The sequence below is a fragment of the Hyperoodon ampullatus genome (genome assembly GCF_949752795.1).
Source record: "Hyperoodon ampullatus genome assembly, chromosome: 3".
In the NCBI taxonomy this organism is placed as follows: Eukaryota; Metazoa; Chordata; class Mammalia; order Artiodactyla; family Ziphiidae; genus Hyperoodon; species Hyperoodon ampullatus.
Genome location: NC_136916.1, coordinates 177704516 through 177718316, shown reverse-complemented (window position 1 = coordinate 177718316; position 13801 = coordinate 177704516). Strand labels below are relative to the sequence as shown.

The 13801-nt window shown below is 62.9% G+C and overlaps 1 protein-coding gene across 1 annotated transcript; it reads right to left on the bottom strand.

Moving 5' to 3' along the window:
- Positions 1-1850: 1850 nt before the first annotated feature.
- Positions 1851-10798, bottom strand: TNFAIP2 (TNF alpha induced protein 2; the record flags this gene model as incomplete). The annotated part of the gene is made up of 11 exons (XM_079699929.1): positions 1851-1992; positions 3600-3721; positions 3909-4064; positions 4264-4386; positions 5264-5387; positions 5949-6047; positions 6670-6770; positions 6958-7080; positions 7229-7343; positions 9530-10166; positions 10450-10798. 11 exons carry the CDS (start codon positions 10796-10798, stop codon positions 1851-1853), a joined length of 2091 nt encoding a protein of 696 aa, XP_079556055.1.
- Positions 10799-13801: the final 3003 nt, after the last annotated feature.

Here is a 13801-nt window from a genome sequence, read left to right as displayed (position 1 = left end):
GCTCACAGGTAAGAAGGGGGCAGGAGGCGCTGGGGGGCCGGACTCACTGGGGATTTGACACAGAAACTGGGGGTACAGGGTCTGCCAGACCCCAAGAGGCTGAGAAAGCCACTGACGGCCCGTCCTTGCTCCCAAAATAAATCACTCCACAGCCACTTTTGAAATCAGCTTTATATCAAGCTATAAAAACTAAGATCATGTTACAAAAAAACACATACAAAAGCAGTACTGTCAAAAATAATAACATCAAACATGCTAACTCCTACAAATGTACAAAGGCCTTTGTGCACCATTCACACGGGCCAGTTTCTGGCCACAGTACCTGGAAAGAGGGAGCACAAACCCAAAAGATCTGGCTGCAAGCCCCGTCGCGGCGTGCCCAGCGGCGCAGGCGAGGTGGAGTCGTGCCTAAGTCTGACGGCCAAGAGCCTCTGGGGTGAGCAGAGGCCGAGGAGGATAACTGAACCCATGTTTTCCTGGGACAGGACAAGGCACCCCACAGGGCAGGGGATGGGTGGAGGATGTGGTGGGCAAAATAATACCCCCCCTCCAAAGATGCCCACATCCTCATCCCTGGACCTGTGACTACGTCAGGTTCCAAGGCAAAGAGGAGTTAAGGGGTCAGGTGGAATTAAGGTTGCTAATCAGCTGAACTTAACATCAGAAGAGGATCCTGGATTGTCTGGGTAGGTCAAAGGTCATTGTCTGGGTGGGTCAAAGGTCATCACTGGGGTCCTTAAGGAAGGAAGATGGAGGCAGGAGAGGGGTGCTGAGATGTGAAAAAGAGATCGACCGGCCGTTGCTGGCTTTGGAGTTGGAAGGGGGCCACTAGCCAAGAAATAGGGGAGGCCAGCCTCTAAAAACTGGAAAAGGCAAGGAAATGCCCCGCCAGAGCGTCCAGAAGGAACCAGCCCGGCTGACACCTTGGCTTTAGCCCACTAGACCCATGTCAGACTTCTGACCTCCACAACTGAAAGAGTTGTAAACTACTTAAGCTTGTGGAAGTTTGCTGAAGTGGCAATAGGAAACGAATCCAGACGCCAAGGAGTCAGAGGTCAAGCTTGCCCTGCCCAGACCTCAGCCTGACTTGCAGGGCAGGACCTGCGGAGGCACCCCTGGGCCTGTCTCCGTGTGGGGGAAGGCGGAGGCCGAGAAAACCCAGGAGGTCCTTGCCCCTCCTGGACCCATCCTCAGGGGAAGCCCGTGGGGAAGCAGAGAAGGGCCAGGGGCTGAGCTGCAGGGGCTCTGATGCCAGCTCTGCCCCCAGCTTGCCATGGGACCCCACAGGCCCCTTTCCAGGTCCCAGATGAGAGCTCATCTTTCCCTTTTTTCGCCTCCAGTTCTGCCTTCCATTCCACGCCCTGGCTGAGCCCAGCTCAACACAGCCCTGGACCAGAGGAGGCCGGAGGGGTGAGACTCAGGCCCCCACCCAGGAGCTGGGGAGGCGCCGAGACCCAGGCTGAGGAGGGCAATTCGGAGGCAGCCTGTGGAAGGACCCCACAGACAGGTGGTGACCCCGGAGCTCTGTCCCCTGGCCACTTCCCCTCCCGGCCCCCTCCTTCAGAGCGTGCAAGATCCACTGTCATCTACAGGGAGCTTCTCAGGTGTGGCCTCCTTGGGTCCCCATAGCTCCCCCCGCCACGGGAGGGGTAAACAAGCCAGGGCCTGTCCAGTTCCGCGGCCCAGGGACCTGCGCCGAGGCCAGGGACGGTCAGAAGCAGCAGCAGAAGGCAGGACGCCTGTGAGGGGCCGCGTGGGGCTGTGAAGCTGTTGTTGGTCTGAACGGCCCCCGAATGGGGTGGCATCTGACGCTGGCCAGGAGCTCACAAGCAGGTCAGGCCGCAGAAGTGCTAACCAACCTTTATAAGTGAAAACAGGGACTTAGAGGGCTCATGCGCCCCCGTGTTGATGTCTAGGATGCTCCGGATGCTCCTGACTGCACTGTTGGACAGATTCCCCTTGATGGCCAGGATGGCACTCAGGTGGCCTTTGCTGACAAAGAGAGTATCCTATCAGTCCAGCCCGCTCGCCAACACCCCTGCTCACACCCCCTCCCAGCTCCCCAGACTCCGGGAGGAGCCACAGGGCACTGCAGCCAACCCCCTGTCCGTGAGCAGCATCCCACACACACACACACACACGCTCCTTTGCCCACTGAGCTCCAGCAGCACTGGCCACCGTGCGTCTCCAGAGCACGCCAAGCTCCTGCCCACCTGGGGCCCTTGCACTGGCTGTCCCTCCTGGAAGGCTCTTCCCCATGCTTTTGAAATAACCAGTGTCTTCACACCCTCTAGCTCTCAGCTAAAATGTCACCTCCCCGAGAGGCTTTCCCATCTCTAAAGTCAGCACCTCCTGTCATTCACAACCTTGGTTAAACAATCTTTAAAACTCTCAATTGTACTCCTTTGCCTGATTACCTCATCATTGCTAACCTTAAACAGACTGTAAGTTACATGAGGGAGAACGAAGACCTTGTCCGTCTTGTACTTCGTTGCATCCTGGTGCCTAAAACAGGGCCCAGTACCTAGTAGGAGACCCCACTCAGTAACTGTGGGTGGATGGAGAGATCAGTGGACGAATGGATAGGTGGATAGGTGGATAGGTGGTTAGATGGATAGGTGGATGGGTGGAAGGGTGGATGAATAGGTGGGTGGATGCGTGGATGGGTCAATGGATGGACAGATGAGTCGATGGGCAGGTGATCAGATGAATGGATAGAAGATGGGGGAGCGGGTGGGTAACTAGGTGCCTGCATGAGTGGGGAGATGGGTGGGTGAGTGTGTAAGTGAGGGGATGGGTAGGTGAGTAGGTGGAGTGGATCAGCCAGTGGCTGGACGAGGCTCCACTGGGACAGTCCCACTCATATCTCATAACTGGAACAGTCTGACAGTATCAGAGGACTCGGCCCATAGAATCAATTTCCCTGACTCACCAGATCCTCAGGCAGCCAGGGGCTAAGCCTCCGCTCCGGAACAGGGGTACTAGGACCCAGGGCACAGGTCACGCCCCTGAGGGCCCCTAGGCTGAGTGGTGGACCCCACCTTCGCTACTGACTTGCCACGGCCTCCAGCAGGTCCCTGGTCTCTCTGACCTCTGTTTCCCCTCTGAGGGACAGTATCATAAAGGCTAAGAATGTGGGCTGTGGAGCCAGACCCCCTGGCTTTGTGGACTTAGCTCTACCACTGACTAGCTGTGTTACCCTGGACGCATTCCTTAAGCTCCCCAGGTCTCATCTGTAAATGGGGAGGAAGAGCGTCAGCCTCATAGGGTGACAGTAAGGACTGAGTGAACAGCCACTGTAAAGACCTGGGCGCGGCGGCCGGCACACAGCACTCGGCAAGGGGACTGCGTCACGGTGGCCGGCACACAGCGCTCGGCAAGGGGACTGCGTCACGGTGGCCGGCACACGGCGCTCGGCAAGCGGACTGCGTCACGGTGGCTGGCACACGGCACTCGGCCAAGGGACTGCGTCATGGTGGCCGGTATCTGAACTCCACCCACCCTGGAGGGACTCATTCTGGCTCCACCAGGCCCTGACCACAGTCGGGTACATCAGCGCCATGCTACCTGCCCAGGTCCTCTGGTGCCCCTGTTCTCACCTGAAGTCAGGGTACCAGGTGGCATACGTGGCCACCTCGATCTTGATGGCACTGGGGTCTTGCAGGCGAATAATCTCTGCGAGCGTGGGGAGGGCACGATGCAGCCAGGTTGCCGGGGAGCCCTGCAGGCACAGGCCGGGTTGGAGGGAGGCTGTCCCTGCCCCGGGGGCCACCCAGGGGCCCAGAGAGGCTCAGGTCCGACCTGATGGGGTTTGGAGAGGCCCAGAGGGGCTGCCCTGGCCCGTGAAGAGCTTGGAGCAGGACGGCAGCCTATCCAAGTGGGAGTTGGAAGGGACGGTGGGGGCTTACGTTCTGAGCGCAGAAGCGCTGGATGAGGTCAGCGTTGGCCAGGATGTGCCCCGCCAGCTGCTGCTGCTGCTCTGCCGTCTTGAGGACAAGGCGCCGCTTGCTGAGGCGGATGATGTACTCCTTCACCAGGTGCAGGTGTACAACCTCCATGAGCTCCTGGGTGGGCGAGTGGGCAGGGTCATGTGAGCCAACAGACAGGGAACTCACCACCTCCCTCGAAGCTTCGAAGCCAAGGTCCAGGGAGGGGCGGATGCCAGAGCAAAGGAGCGCATCCGTGTGTGCGCGCGTGTGTGCATGCGTGTCCAGACCACCACCCCCACCCCCGGCTCCTGCCACCAGCTCAGCACCCCCTTACCTCCCGGAAACAGTCCTGCAGTTCAGAGAACTCGGGCAGCCTCTCGCCCACCGCGGAGATGATCTCCTCCAGGGTCTGCGCAGGGGCCGCCCAGCGGGTCTGTGTGAACCTCTTGAACAGCGGCTGCGAAAGGAGAGAAGCAGGATGTCTGGCCACGCCCTGCAGAGGAAGGGCCAGCCGCAGAAACACGCACACACAGACACACACGGACACACGGGGCCCAGGCCGGGGGCCGGGGACGTTAAGGGCTCCCCGGGAAGCCAGGGAGCGCTCGGGCCCTGCTCAGAGGCAGGGACTGGAGGCGTGGTCTGCACAGCCTTCTCAGAGGCCGACCAGCTGCCATCTGCCTGCCCTGAGGCCTTTTCCACTGGCCGCCCTCCTTAAATAAATAAATTCCTGCATAAACAAAGCCTTGTGCTTGGCTGGGCCTGTGAGGACCCGGCCAAGTCATCCAGGGTCACCACCTGGCCACCCACAGCTGCTGGGCACCGAGGCCAGGGGGGGCTCCCATGGAGGGCAGGCGGGGAGTCCCTCCTCTTCCTTTCCTGGGACCCTTGCCTCATCCTCTGCTAAAGGCGCTAGAGGGTTTCTGTGGATTTCTTGGCCCACAGCAGACGTGGTGATGGCCGCCAAAGGCTCTGAGCAGCACAGCTGGGAGTTAGGCACGGGGACAGGGCCTGGGCAGGAGGGTCTGGGGGAGTTGGAGGAAAAGTACGTGCAAACTTGAGGACTGGGATGCGTCTAAGCGGGGGACGGGCACTGAAGCTTCCTGTCTGCACCCGAGGGCCCTGGGCGGCCCTCTGAGGCCAAGCCCCGGGCTGAAGCGTTGGGAGTGAGGTCAAGGGCCCGCCATGGCCCCATCACCTGGCCTCACACCACGCCTTCCACATGCCAGCTCTTTGCTTCTGCCATCCTCCCTGCCCAGCCCCCTCCCAGGCCCGCCCCGCCCTCCCCCAGCACTAGACTCAGCATGTGACACACGGCAGGAGGCTCCAGCTACCTTCAGGACCCCGAACAGGTTCTGGAGCAGGGTATCAATGCCATGAGTCTTGAGCTCATTCAGGGGGCTCAGCAGGTGGCTCGGGAGGTCCTGTGGCATCTGCCATTTCTGGTCCACGAACATCCTGGAAGGACATGGGAGGCGGGGAGATCACACCAGTCCTGCCCAGAGAGCCACTTAGCCTGAGGCTAATCTTCCTAAACCATTACTCTAGAACCCTCACTGGCTCCCCATTCCCCGTGGGAGCAAGTCCAAGTCATCCCACCCATGCTGCCTAGGCAGGGCCCAGCCTTGCCACCCCCAGCACACACGTAACCCCACATCCTCTTCTAAACGAGGGCCTCTGCACAGCTCACTGTGCTCATCTGCTTAATGGACGTGACCACTGTACCTACCTCATAGGGTTGTCATAAGGATAAAATAAAGTAAATCAGTTGCGCGAGTGCTTGACCCACCAGCACTAGATAAACGTGCACTGCTGCTGCTGCTGCCGCTGCCCCCGCCACAGGCCCTGGCATTTCCTTACGGACCTGCTCCTTTTAATTCAACATCTCTGCTGAAGCTGCTCCTCCCCCCTCCCCCATCCCAGGCACCTCCCAGCCGCCTCCCAGTTACCCTCTCTCTCTCTCACAGGCAGGCAGCCCCAGTGATGCCGGCTCCCACAAACCCCGCCCAGTGCCCTCACCGGAAGGAGAGGCAGTTGTTGATGTTGGCGATGACATTGGCCCTGTAATTTCTCAGCTGTTTGCACCTCTCCAGAAATTCATCAAAGGCACGCTGGTAGCTGGTGAAACCCGAAAGGGAACATGCGGGACCAGCACAAACACGGACACAGGAGCAGCCTCCCTGGGTTTACATATGGGCTCCCCGCAGCACAGGGAGGGGCCCCTACCCCCAAAGCATCCTGTAACTGGCTTCACGTGCTCAGGCCAGTGAGGCCAGGGCCCCTGCAGAGCTCCTGAAGAGGGTGTCCACCCCGCTCTGCTGCCTCCCTCCTTCCCCCAGGCCCCCTCTAGAGCTGGAAGACTGGAGGCCGTGGGCCATGCAGGAGTCCTCAGAGGAGGGGGAGGGACCTAGCGAAGAGAACCCTGAGGGTGCGGACTGGGGCATCCCCTGATGGGGAGGCCAGTGTCTCAGTCCCTCACGGGGCATCTTCTTTGCAGCTGGGGGCTGCTCTGTGGGGAGCTTTGCTGAGAGCAGGTGGTCAGATTCCCTGAGGCTCTCAGCGCCCAGGTGGGTGGTATGGGGGGATGAGGACTCCTGCTCATAAGGACAGACACCCGAGGGGCAGGGAGGGGGCACTGATCTAGCTTGGATCCCCACCTGGGGCACAAGGGAGGGGCATGGGGCGCTGACAGGGGTGGCCGCAGGGACCCCTTCCTGTGCGCCCACGGGCCATCACCCACCTCCTGAGGAACGCAGCCAGCTCCACCAACAGCATGTGCTTTATCTGCGTGCCCAGGTCAAGGGTGATGTTCTCGGCCTTGGCCTGGCCCTGGGAGATGATCTGCAGGGGTGAGGTGAACTGAGCAGGGGCCCACCTGGTCTAGGGCTGGGGCAGGGGCGGGTGTGGGGGTCGGTAAGACATGGAAAAGGGGGACTGTGCTCAGGGGCGAGCGTGTGTTTGCACGCAAGGATGTGGGCTCGGTACCCTGCACTAGCTGCACGAGTGCACGAGGGGTAGCCCGTGCTACCTGGATGACGTCAATGGCCAGCTCGCTGTGGCAGCGGCCGTCCAGCCTCTGGGGAGCCACATCCTGGGTCCAGCGCTGCGACTCCAGCTCCAGGGCACGGGCCATCAGCTCCTTCACGCTGGCCTTGGGGGAGGGGGGCTGGTCAGGGGAGCGCGAAGCCCACGTGGACGTGCCTGTCAGGCTCCCTGCCACGTCCTGTCTGCCCCGGCCCCCCCTCCGCTTCCTTCCCGCCCCTCCTTTGCCCCGGCCCTGGCGCTGGCGCTGGACTCACCACCTCATTGGAGAGGAACGTGGCCTCCAGCAGCCGGATCTGCTTGGAGGACAGGAGGCTCCCAAGCCTGACTCCTTGCAGCTCGCCTGCCAGCTTGGGGCTGTTGATGATGTCACTGTGGGCAGAGGGGCTGGCATGAGGAGAACTCAGGCCGCCCCTCTGGCAAGAGCCCTCCTCCTCAGCCTCGGCCTCTAGCGGGCCCAGAACTCAGCTGCCTTCCCTCCACCGAATCCCATCCCTGCTTCCCCATCTCATGTGGTGGGTCCTCCATCTGCTCAGTTTGATCCAGGCCCCAAACCCTGGAATCATCATGCCTGCTTTTACTCTCTCACCCCCATCTGCTTCTGCTCCAAAATACTGCCCCGAAACTGATGAGCCTCCAGCTGCCCCGCTAGCGGCGCCCCACTGCCCAGCCGCCGCCCTCTCTCGCCTGGCTCCCTGCAGGACCCCCTCCCTGGGGCCCCGCTTCTGCCCTCCGCTCCAACACTCCCTCCTCCACCCGACAGGCAGCACCACCTCTCAGGTCTGATCTCCGGGCTCTAAGGGCTCTAAGGGCTCCCCGCTCTCACACAGACAGGATGCAATTCCTTACCCTCTGCCTCCTTCTCACCCATCCCCTGCCACATCTCCAGCCCTGCTGGCCTTGGGCATCCACCAGCCCTGTGCCCTCTTCCCCCCCGAGCCGGGTCTGCTGCCCCCAGAGGTGGGCCAGTCCCAGCAGGAAGGGCTGTTCCCGCACCACCCTGAACTGCTCTGTGGAGAGGCAGATCCACCCATCCCTGTGGCACCTCTGTTGGGTCCCAGAGCCCCCTGGGGACTGCCCAGCCCTGGCACTTCCTCAGGGACCTTGGTCTGCCTGGAGGCTCAAGAATGGCCCTCTCTGCCCCTCCCCCAGCCTGGATGCGCTGTGTCCCTTTGCTCCCCGCACTTCTGGCCACACAGGCCTCCACGGAGCCACCCTGGACTCCCCGCCTCGGGGCTCCATGCCCGGCTGGCCTCAGTTTCCTGCTGCAGTGACCCCAGTGGGTCCCAGGCTAAAAGCCCCTGGGGTCACTGGGACAGAAAGGCTGAGGGTGAGAGGTGTGAGTGCCTGGCATTTCCTGGTGAGTCAGGACAAGCAAGAAGGAACAGGTTCAGAGCCGCCCTGACTCTCCCGCAGCCCCTGCCCTGTGCCAATTTCCCTATGCTCTGCCGACTCCTCACCCACCACCACCCCCAGCCCTTCCTCCGGCACCCGCGGGAGGCTGACCCACCAGCACCAACCGAGACCACTGGCCACCCAGATGTGTCCCCGAGATGCTCGGACATCGCTCACACGGGCTACACCTCCAGGCTTCCTGTGGGCTTTACACTAGGTGCCGGGGCCAGTCCCTATAGGAACCCCTGGCCTCTCATGCCCTGGTCATTTCCACGCTGCAGTATAAGTCTCTCCCCACCCAGCTTGTGTGAACGACCAGCATGCCCAGAGATCCAGAGGTCTGGGGAAATGAGGGGATGCCTGAGGCGGTACCCAGCTGGTAACCAGGTATCCTCCACTGGCAGAGCGAGCCTCCCAAACTGAGGCGCTCCAGACCTCGGGGGCCAGAACCCACCTCTGCGTGGCCTCACTGAATGACCCTGCACAATGGGGATCTTTCCAACAGGCCCAGCGGCCCCACCCTGCCCCTGCTCCGGGTGGGAGTGCGAGTGCCCCCAGGGGCCTGCTGGATAATCCAAACACTGACGAGCTCCACATGGCTCCCAGAATGCTTCACAGCTCAGCCTGAGGCCCTGGAAGATGACTCCCTTTGCCGGGAACACCACCCTCCCTCTGCCCTCTTACTGACCTGTCCTCCTCTTCCCTCCCCTGCCTGACTGCCTGACTTCTATTAGACTGTGAGCTGCCCCAGAGCAGCAAACTCCTGTGGCAGGCAGAAGTCTGCGCCGCCTCTTCTGAGCTGGCTTCCTGGGCTGACCCAGACGAGGTCAGTGTCCCCTCCTCCGGGCTCCCACACCCCTTCCTGCTCTGGATGGGCGCTGCTTCATGCCCTCCCCAGATTGGGAACTCATGAATGAATGATGAAGTCCCTGCCATTCTCTGTGCCTCAGTTTCCCCAACTGTGGAATGGGGCCGAGGCCCAAGAGGCTAAGGACTCCAAGTGCAAAGCAGACCCGGCCCAGGCCCTGCCCCCTTGAGTCCAAGCCCACCTGTGCCGTTCTCCGACCTGGGACTCCCTGCACGCGGTGACAGCCCCTGCAGAGCGGCCTCTCTGCCCCTGGGGCCCCGCCCAGCCCCCGGCCCCCGGCCGCCCGGCCGCTCACTTGGGGTAGAGGTTCTGCACCCAGAGCAGCAGCACGTAGGTGTCGCGTTCGCTCAGCTCGAACTGTGCCAGGTCCGCCAGCTGCGCCGCGAAGTGCGCGTGGTAGCTCTGGGCGTAAGCTGCCACCACGGCGAACTCGGCGGGGAACAGCGGCTTCAGCCGCTCCACCACGGCCTCCAGGTCCTCCTTCATGGTGCGGCCCATGTGCAGGAAGGCGCGCTCGGCCTCCGTGCGGCCCTCGGCAGCCGCGGCCGGCCGCTGGCCCAGGCGCTCCTCGGCCACCTGCGCCACGCCGCGCCGCCACAGCTGCAGCCAGCGCCGGGGCCGTGTGGCCGCCAGCGCCGAGGGCCCGGGCCCAGCCGCCGCCGCCGCCGCGCGGTCCTCGCGCTCCTGCTCGGCCAGCACGGCCAGCGCCTGGCGCAGCCGCTCCGGCGCCGCCTCCAGCGGCCGGCGCAGCAGGCCGAGCACCTGGTCGCGCAGCAGCACGTACAGCGCCTCCACCTTGCTCTGGCGCCGCAGCAGCTCCTCCTCTCTCACGCCGCCCGCCGTCACCGCCGCCTGCAGCTCCCGCTCCAGCGCCAGCAGCGGCCCCGCCGCCTCCAGCCGCCCGCGCTCCAGGTCGGCCTTGAGCTCCTCCACTGCGGCCAGGACCCGACGTTAGCGGCCCGCGGCCCCGAAACCCACCAGTCACCTCCCGTGGGCCGAGACCTCAAAAGGTGAGGTTGAGGCGCCCGAGGGGGCGAGTCGACGTCCCAGACAGGACAGAGGACCCCACGGCCCACTCCCAGCCCCTGAGATCAGGGCGCGCAGGGGAAAGTCGGCAAGGGAGACACCTCCGCGGCCACCTTCCCTGCCCTCTCTGTCCTGGGTGAGTGGGGCATCCACTCCAGTGAGCCCTGATCCTGCCCAGACCCTGCCTACCTGTGGGCAGCCGGCCAGCCGGCCGGGACTGGGACTCAGAGTCGCCCTCTGTCTCTGCTGAGCTGGGCTGACTCTTCTTCTTCCTCGCCTTGGTGAAGACGCTCAACATGTTGGCCAGGCCTTTCGACTTCTTCTTCTTCTTCTTCTTCGCAGCCTCTTCTCCATCCCTATCTGGGGCTTCGTTGGCCTCCAGGGGTGGCACCAGGTCCTCGGAGGAGGCTTCCGACATGGAGGCTTCTGACTCTGCCTCCGAGGTGAAGGGCAACTTCTGGGGGCCTCCGGGGAAGTCAAGGGCCCCTGGCACAGGCTGCTGGCCCGGAAAGCCTTGGAAGGTCATCGTCTTCAGCATCACGCCGGCTCAGGCCTGTGGGTTGGCAAGGCGAGGGAAAGAAAGGGTCAGCGGTCACCGGGAGATGGGCCTGGCTCCCGGCTCCCCGGCCCAGGTACACAGCCAGGTTGATGTGTTTTCCCCCGTATGACCACCAGGCTCTGGCCTTCTCCTGGCCCAGATGGGCGCCAACAACTCACCTCTCTCCCTGGACACCAGTTCCTCAGGACCCACCGCCCCTCCGAGAACTGCCGAGGCAGGGAGGAAGCTGGGGTTGGGAGGCGTTCCAGACAGAAGGGGCCTTCACTTCATTTTGGCAAATCCTTCCTTGACAGCCCACCCTCTGGGCAGGGAGAAGGGACTGCAGCGCATGAGAACCACCCAGATCCCACGAGACCCCGGGGGAGCAGGCAGACCACGGGCCGCCGTCCCACGGCGCCGAGCGAGAACCGAGGTCCAGAAAAGTCACAGAGCACCAGAGGCTGGGCTGAGGCGGGAATCCAGCCCCAGCCCCGTTCTCCATTTTGCCTGTTCTTCTCTTGACTGGTGCAGCTTTGGGGTCACAGAGGAACGCTCTGAGCAGAAACACGGCTGCTCCGGCTGGGACCACAAGGTAGGCAGGGCCTGACCCCTATTATGACCTTGGGGCTCAAGTCTACAGAAACCATAGTGCCCCCTCAAACTTCAGGGGGTCTTTCCCATGTCAGTAGGGATGAGGGGCCCAATGAGGCACAGGGCTGTCTGAGGTCACACGGCAACTTGGACTGGAAACCCAAGCTTCCCGGCTCCACGCACCCTGCCTGCTCCCAAATGGGGTGACATCATCGTCACAAAAGCGTCCACTTTCTGGGCGCTTCCTGAGTGCCCATCCCATCACTTCCGCACTCCCTTCCAGGAGGCGTGTTATTTCCCTCATCTCACACAGCTAGCTCAGAGGGGCTTAAAATGCCCCAATGGTCAACAGCCCGGGCTTGGAACTCAGATCACCTGGCTCCGGGCACCCCTGCCTCATGGCCCCCAACACCCCACAAGCTGCATTCAGAGGGGCAGCACCCTCCCCAGCGCCTTGACCATTGTGGAAGCCAGGCCAGGACTGGTGGAGGGGAACATGGCTGACCCCAAAGGAGGGAGCGGGGCAGGGCTGGGCCTCCCTGGTAACTGGGGTGATCCATAACCACAGTGCCTGCCCACCACCCGAGAGTAAACACACCAAGTCGTGACTCATGCAAAACAATGACTTCAGTTCGCCCCTGCAACGGCCCTGCAAGGCAGATGGGGTGATCCAATCATCCAGAGAGAGAAATTGAGGCGGCAGGAGGCGGGGTGGGATTAGGCCTGTCAGACTTTCTACAACCCCCACTGCCTCCCCATCGGCCCAGCCTCCTCTCGCATCCGCCCGGGGACTCGTCCCAAACCCCCGAGCTTGACCAGAGCCACTCAGTGGCCAGGAAGCCGGGCTTTCTCCCACTCCCACTGGTTTCAGCAGGTGCCTGGGCAGAGTCCTACCCTGCTGGATCTCCGTTGCGTCCCCTGTGCCATTTGGCCTGAGAGTTCCGCTCCAGAACCAAGCAGGGGGTACTCTGGGGAGCCGCCAAGCCCGGGTCCCCAGGTGCAAGGCCACTGGGCATTTCCGCCCTGCAGACCCCTTGCCCCAGCTTCCCTCCCAATCCATCTCACTTTCATGCCAGGCACCCACAGGAGCTGGTCTGGCCGGCTGGCTGGGGCTGCTCAGCGCCACCCTGGGCCCCCAGGCCCCACCTCTGCCCCCCGCTGGCGTGAGGGTGAGGGCCATCTGACCCGCTGTGCTCCCGCCGGCCTCACCTCTGCCCTCACTGCCCCCCACCTCCTCCGTCCCCACACGTGCTAGGCTCTACAGAGCCTCCAGACCTGGCTCGTGCAGGTGCCCGCATGGCATCGCTGCCTCCTTGCCTCTGTGGCACAAACTCTCCTCACCCTTCGGGGTCCTGCAGCAGCCCCCTTGGCCCACGTCCCAGGCCTTGACTCCGAGGCAGCTGGTGCAGTAGAAAGAGAACAACTGTGGGCTTAGCTGTACCACCCACTAGGGTGTGGACCAGACTTCACCCTTCCTTCATAGGCCTTAGTCTCCCCATCTGGGAAATGGGGATGAGGACTCCACCTCACAGTGCTGCTAAAAGGATGTGAGGAAACCACTCAGACACATGCTGGCACCTAGCCAGGCCTCAGTAAGGGTCTGCGTCACGTGTCCCAGTATCTGTCAGGCTAACCCTGGTGCCCGGATACAGCAGAAGAGGGCAGGAGAGGGATCCTTTAAGGCAAGGCTCGCGGCTGGGCACACTGAGACAGGAAGGGGAGTGCTCCGAGTCATACCCTGTGGCCACAGCCTGTGGCCCAACAGTGGCACCCCTCAGGTCCTCCCAGACCCCAGCTTCTCCTCAGGCACACACACCCTCACTCTCCTTCCCGAGTCAGGGCTGAAGTCCACCCAAGCCTCCCTGGCCCTGTGCCTAGCTCCTCCGTGCCTATAGGTCCCGCTATCCTACGGCAAAAGGAAGGGACACCCGGCGCCTTTCCCCACAGCCCCTCCCTGATGCTTTTTGCAGGACGCAGTCCTCCGCTGGGAGCATCTAACCCGGACCCTCTGCACCCTGACGCAGCAGCTCAGCCCGGGGGCCTCAGTTTCCCTAGAAGAGGGGCTGCCAGAGACCTGGGCTCCGTCCCGCCCCCTTGGGCCCCTCCGTCGCACCGGCCGCTCCCTCGTGGGATCGGGCCGGAGACTCGGGGTCGGGGCGGCCGGGCAGCCGCGCGGAGAGGTTGGGGACGGACGCACCGCGGGCGGAGGTCACTTACTGTGTCCGGGCCGGGCCGCCGCTGTCTGGGCTGAGCCGGGCGCCGCCTGAAATAGACGCAGACTCCGCCCCCGCTGGGCCCGCTGGGCCCGCCCGCCGCCTCCGCGGAAAACCCGCGGGCGAAGGCCAAAGCAGAGCGTGGCGGGGGCTGCCTGTGTCCCCGTGTCCGGTGTCGCGCGCCCCCCCGCCAGGCGGT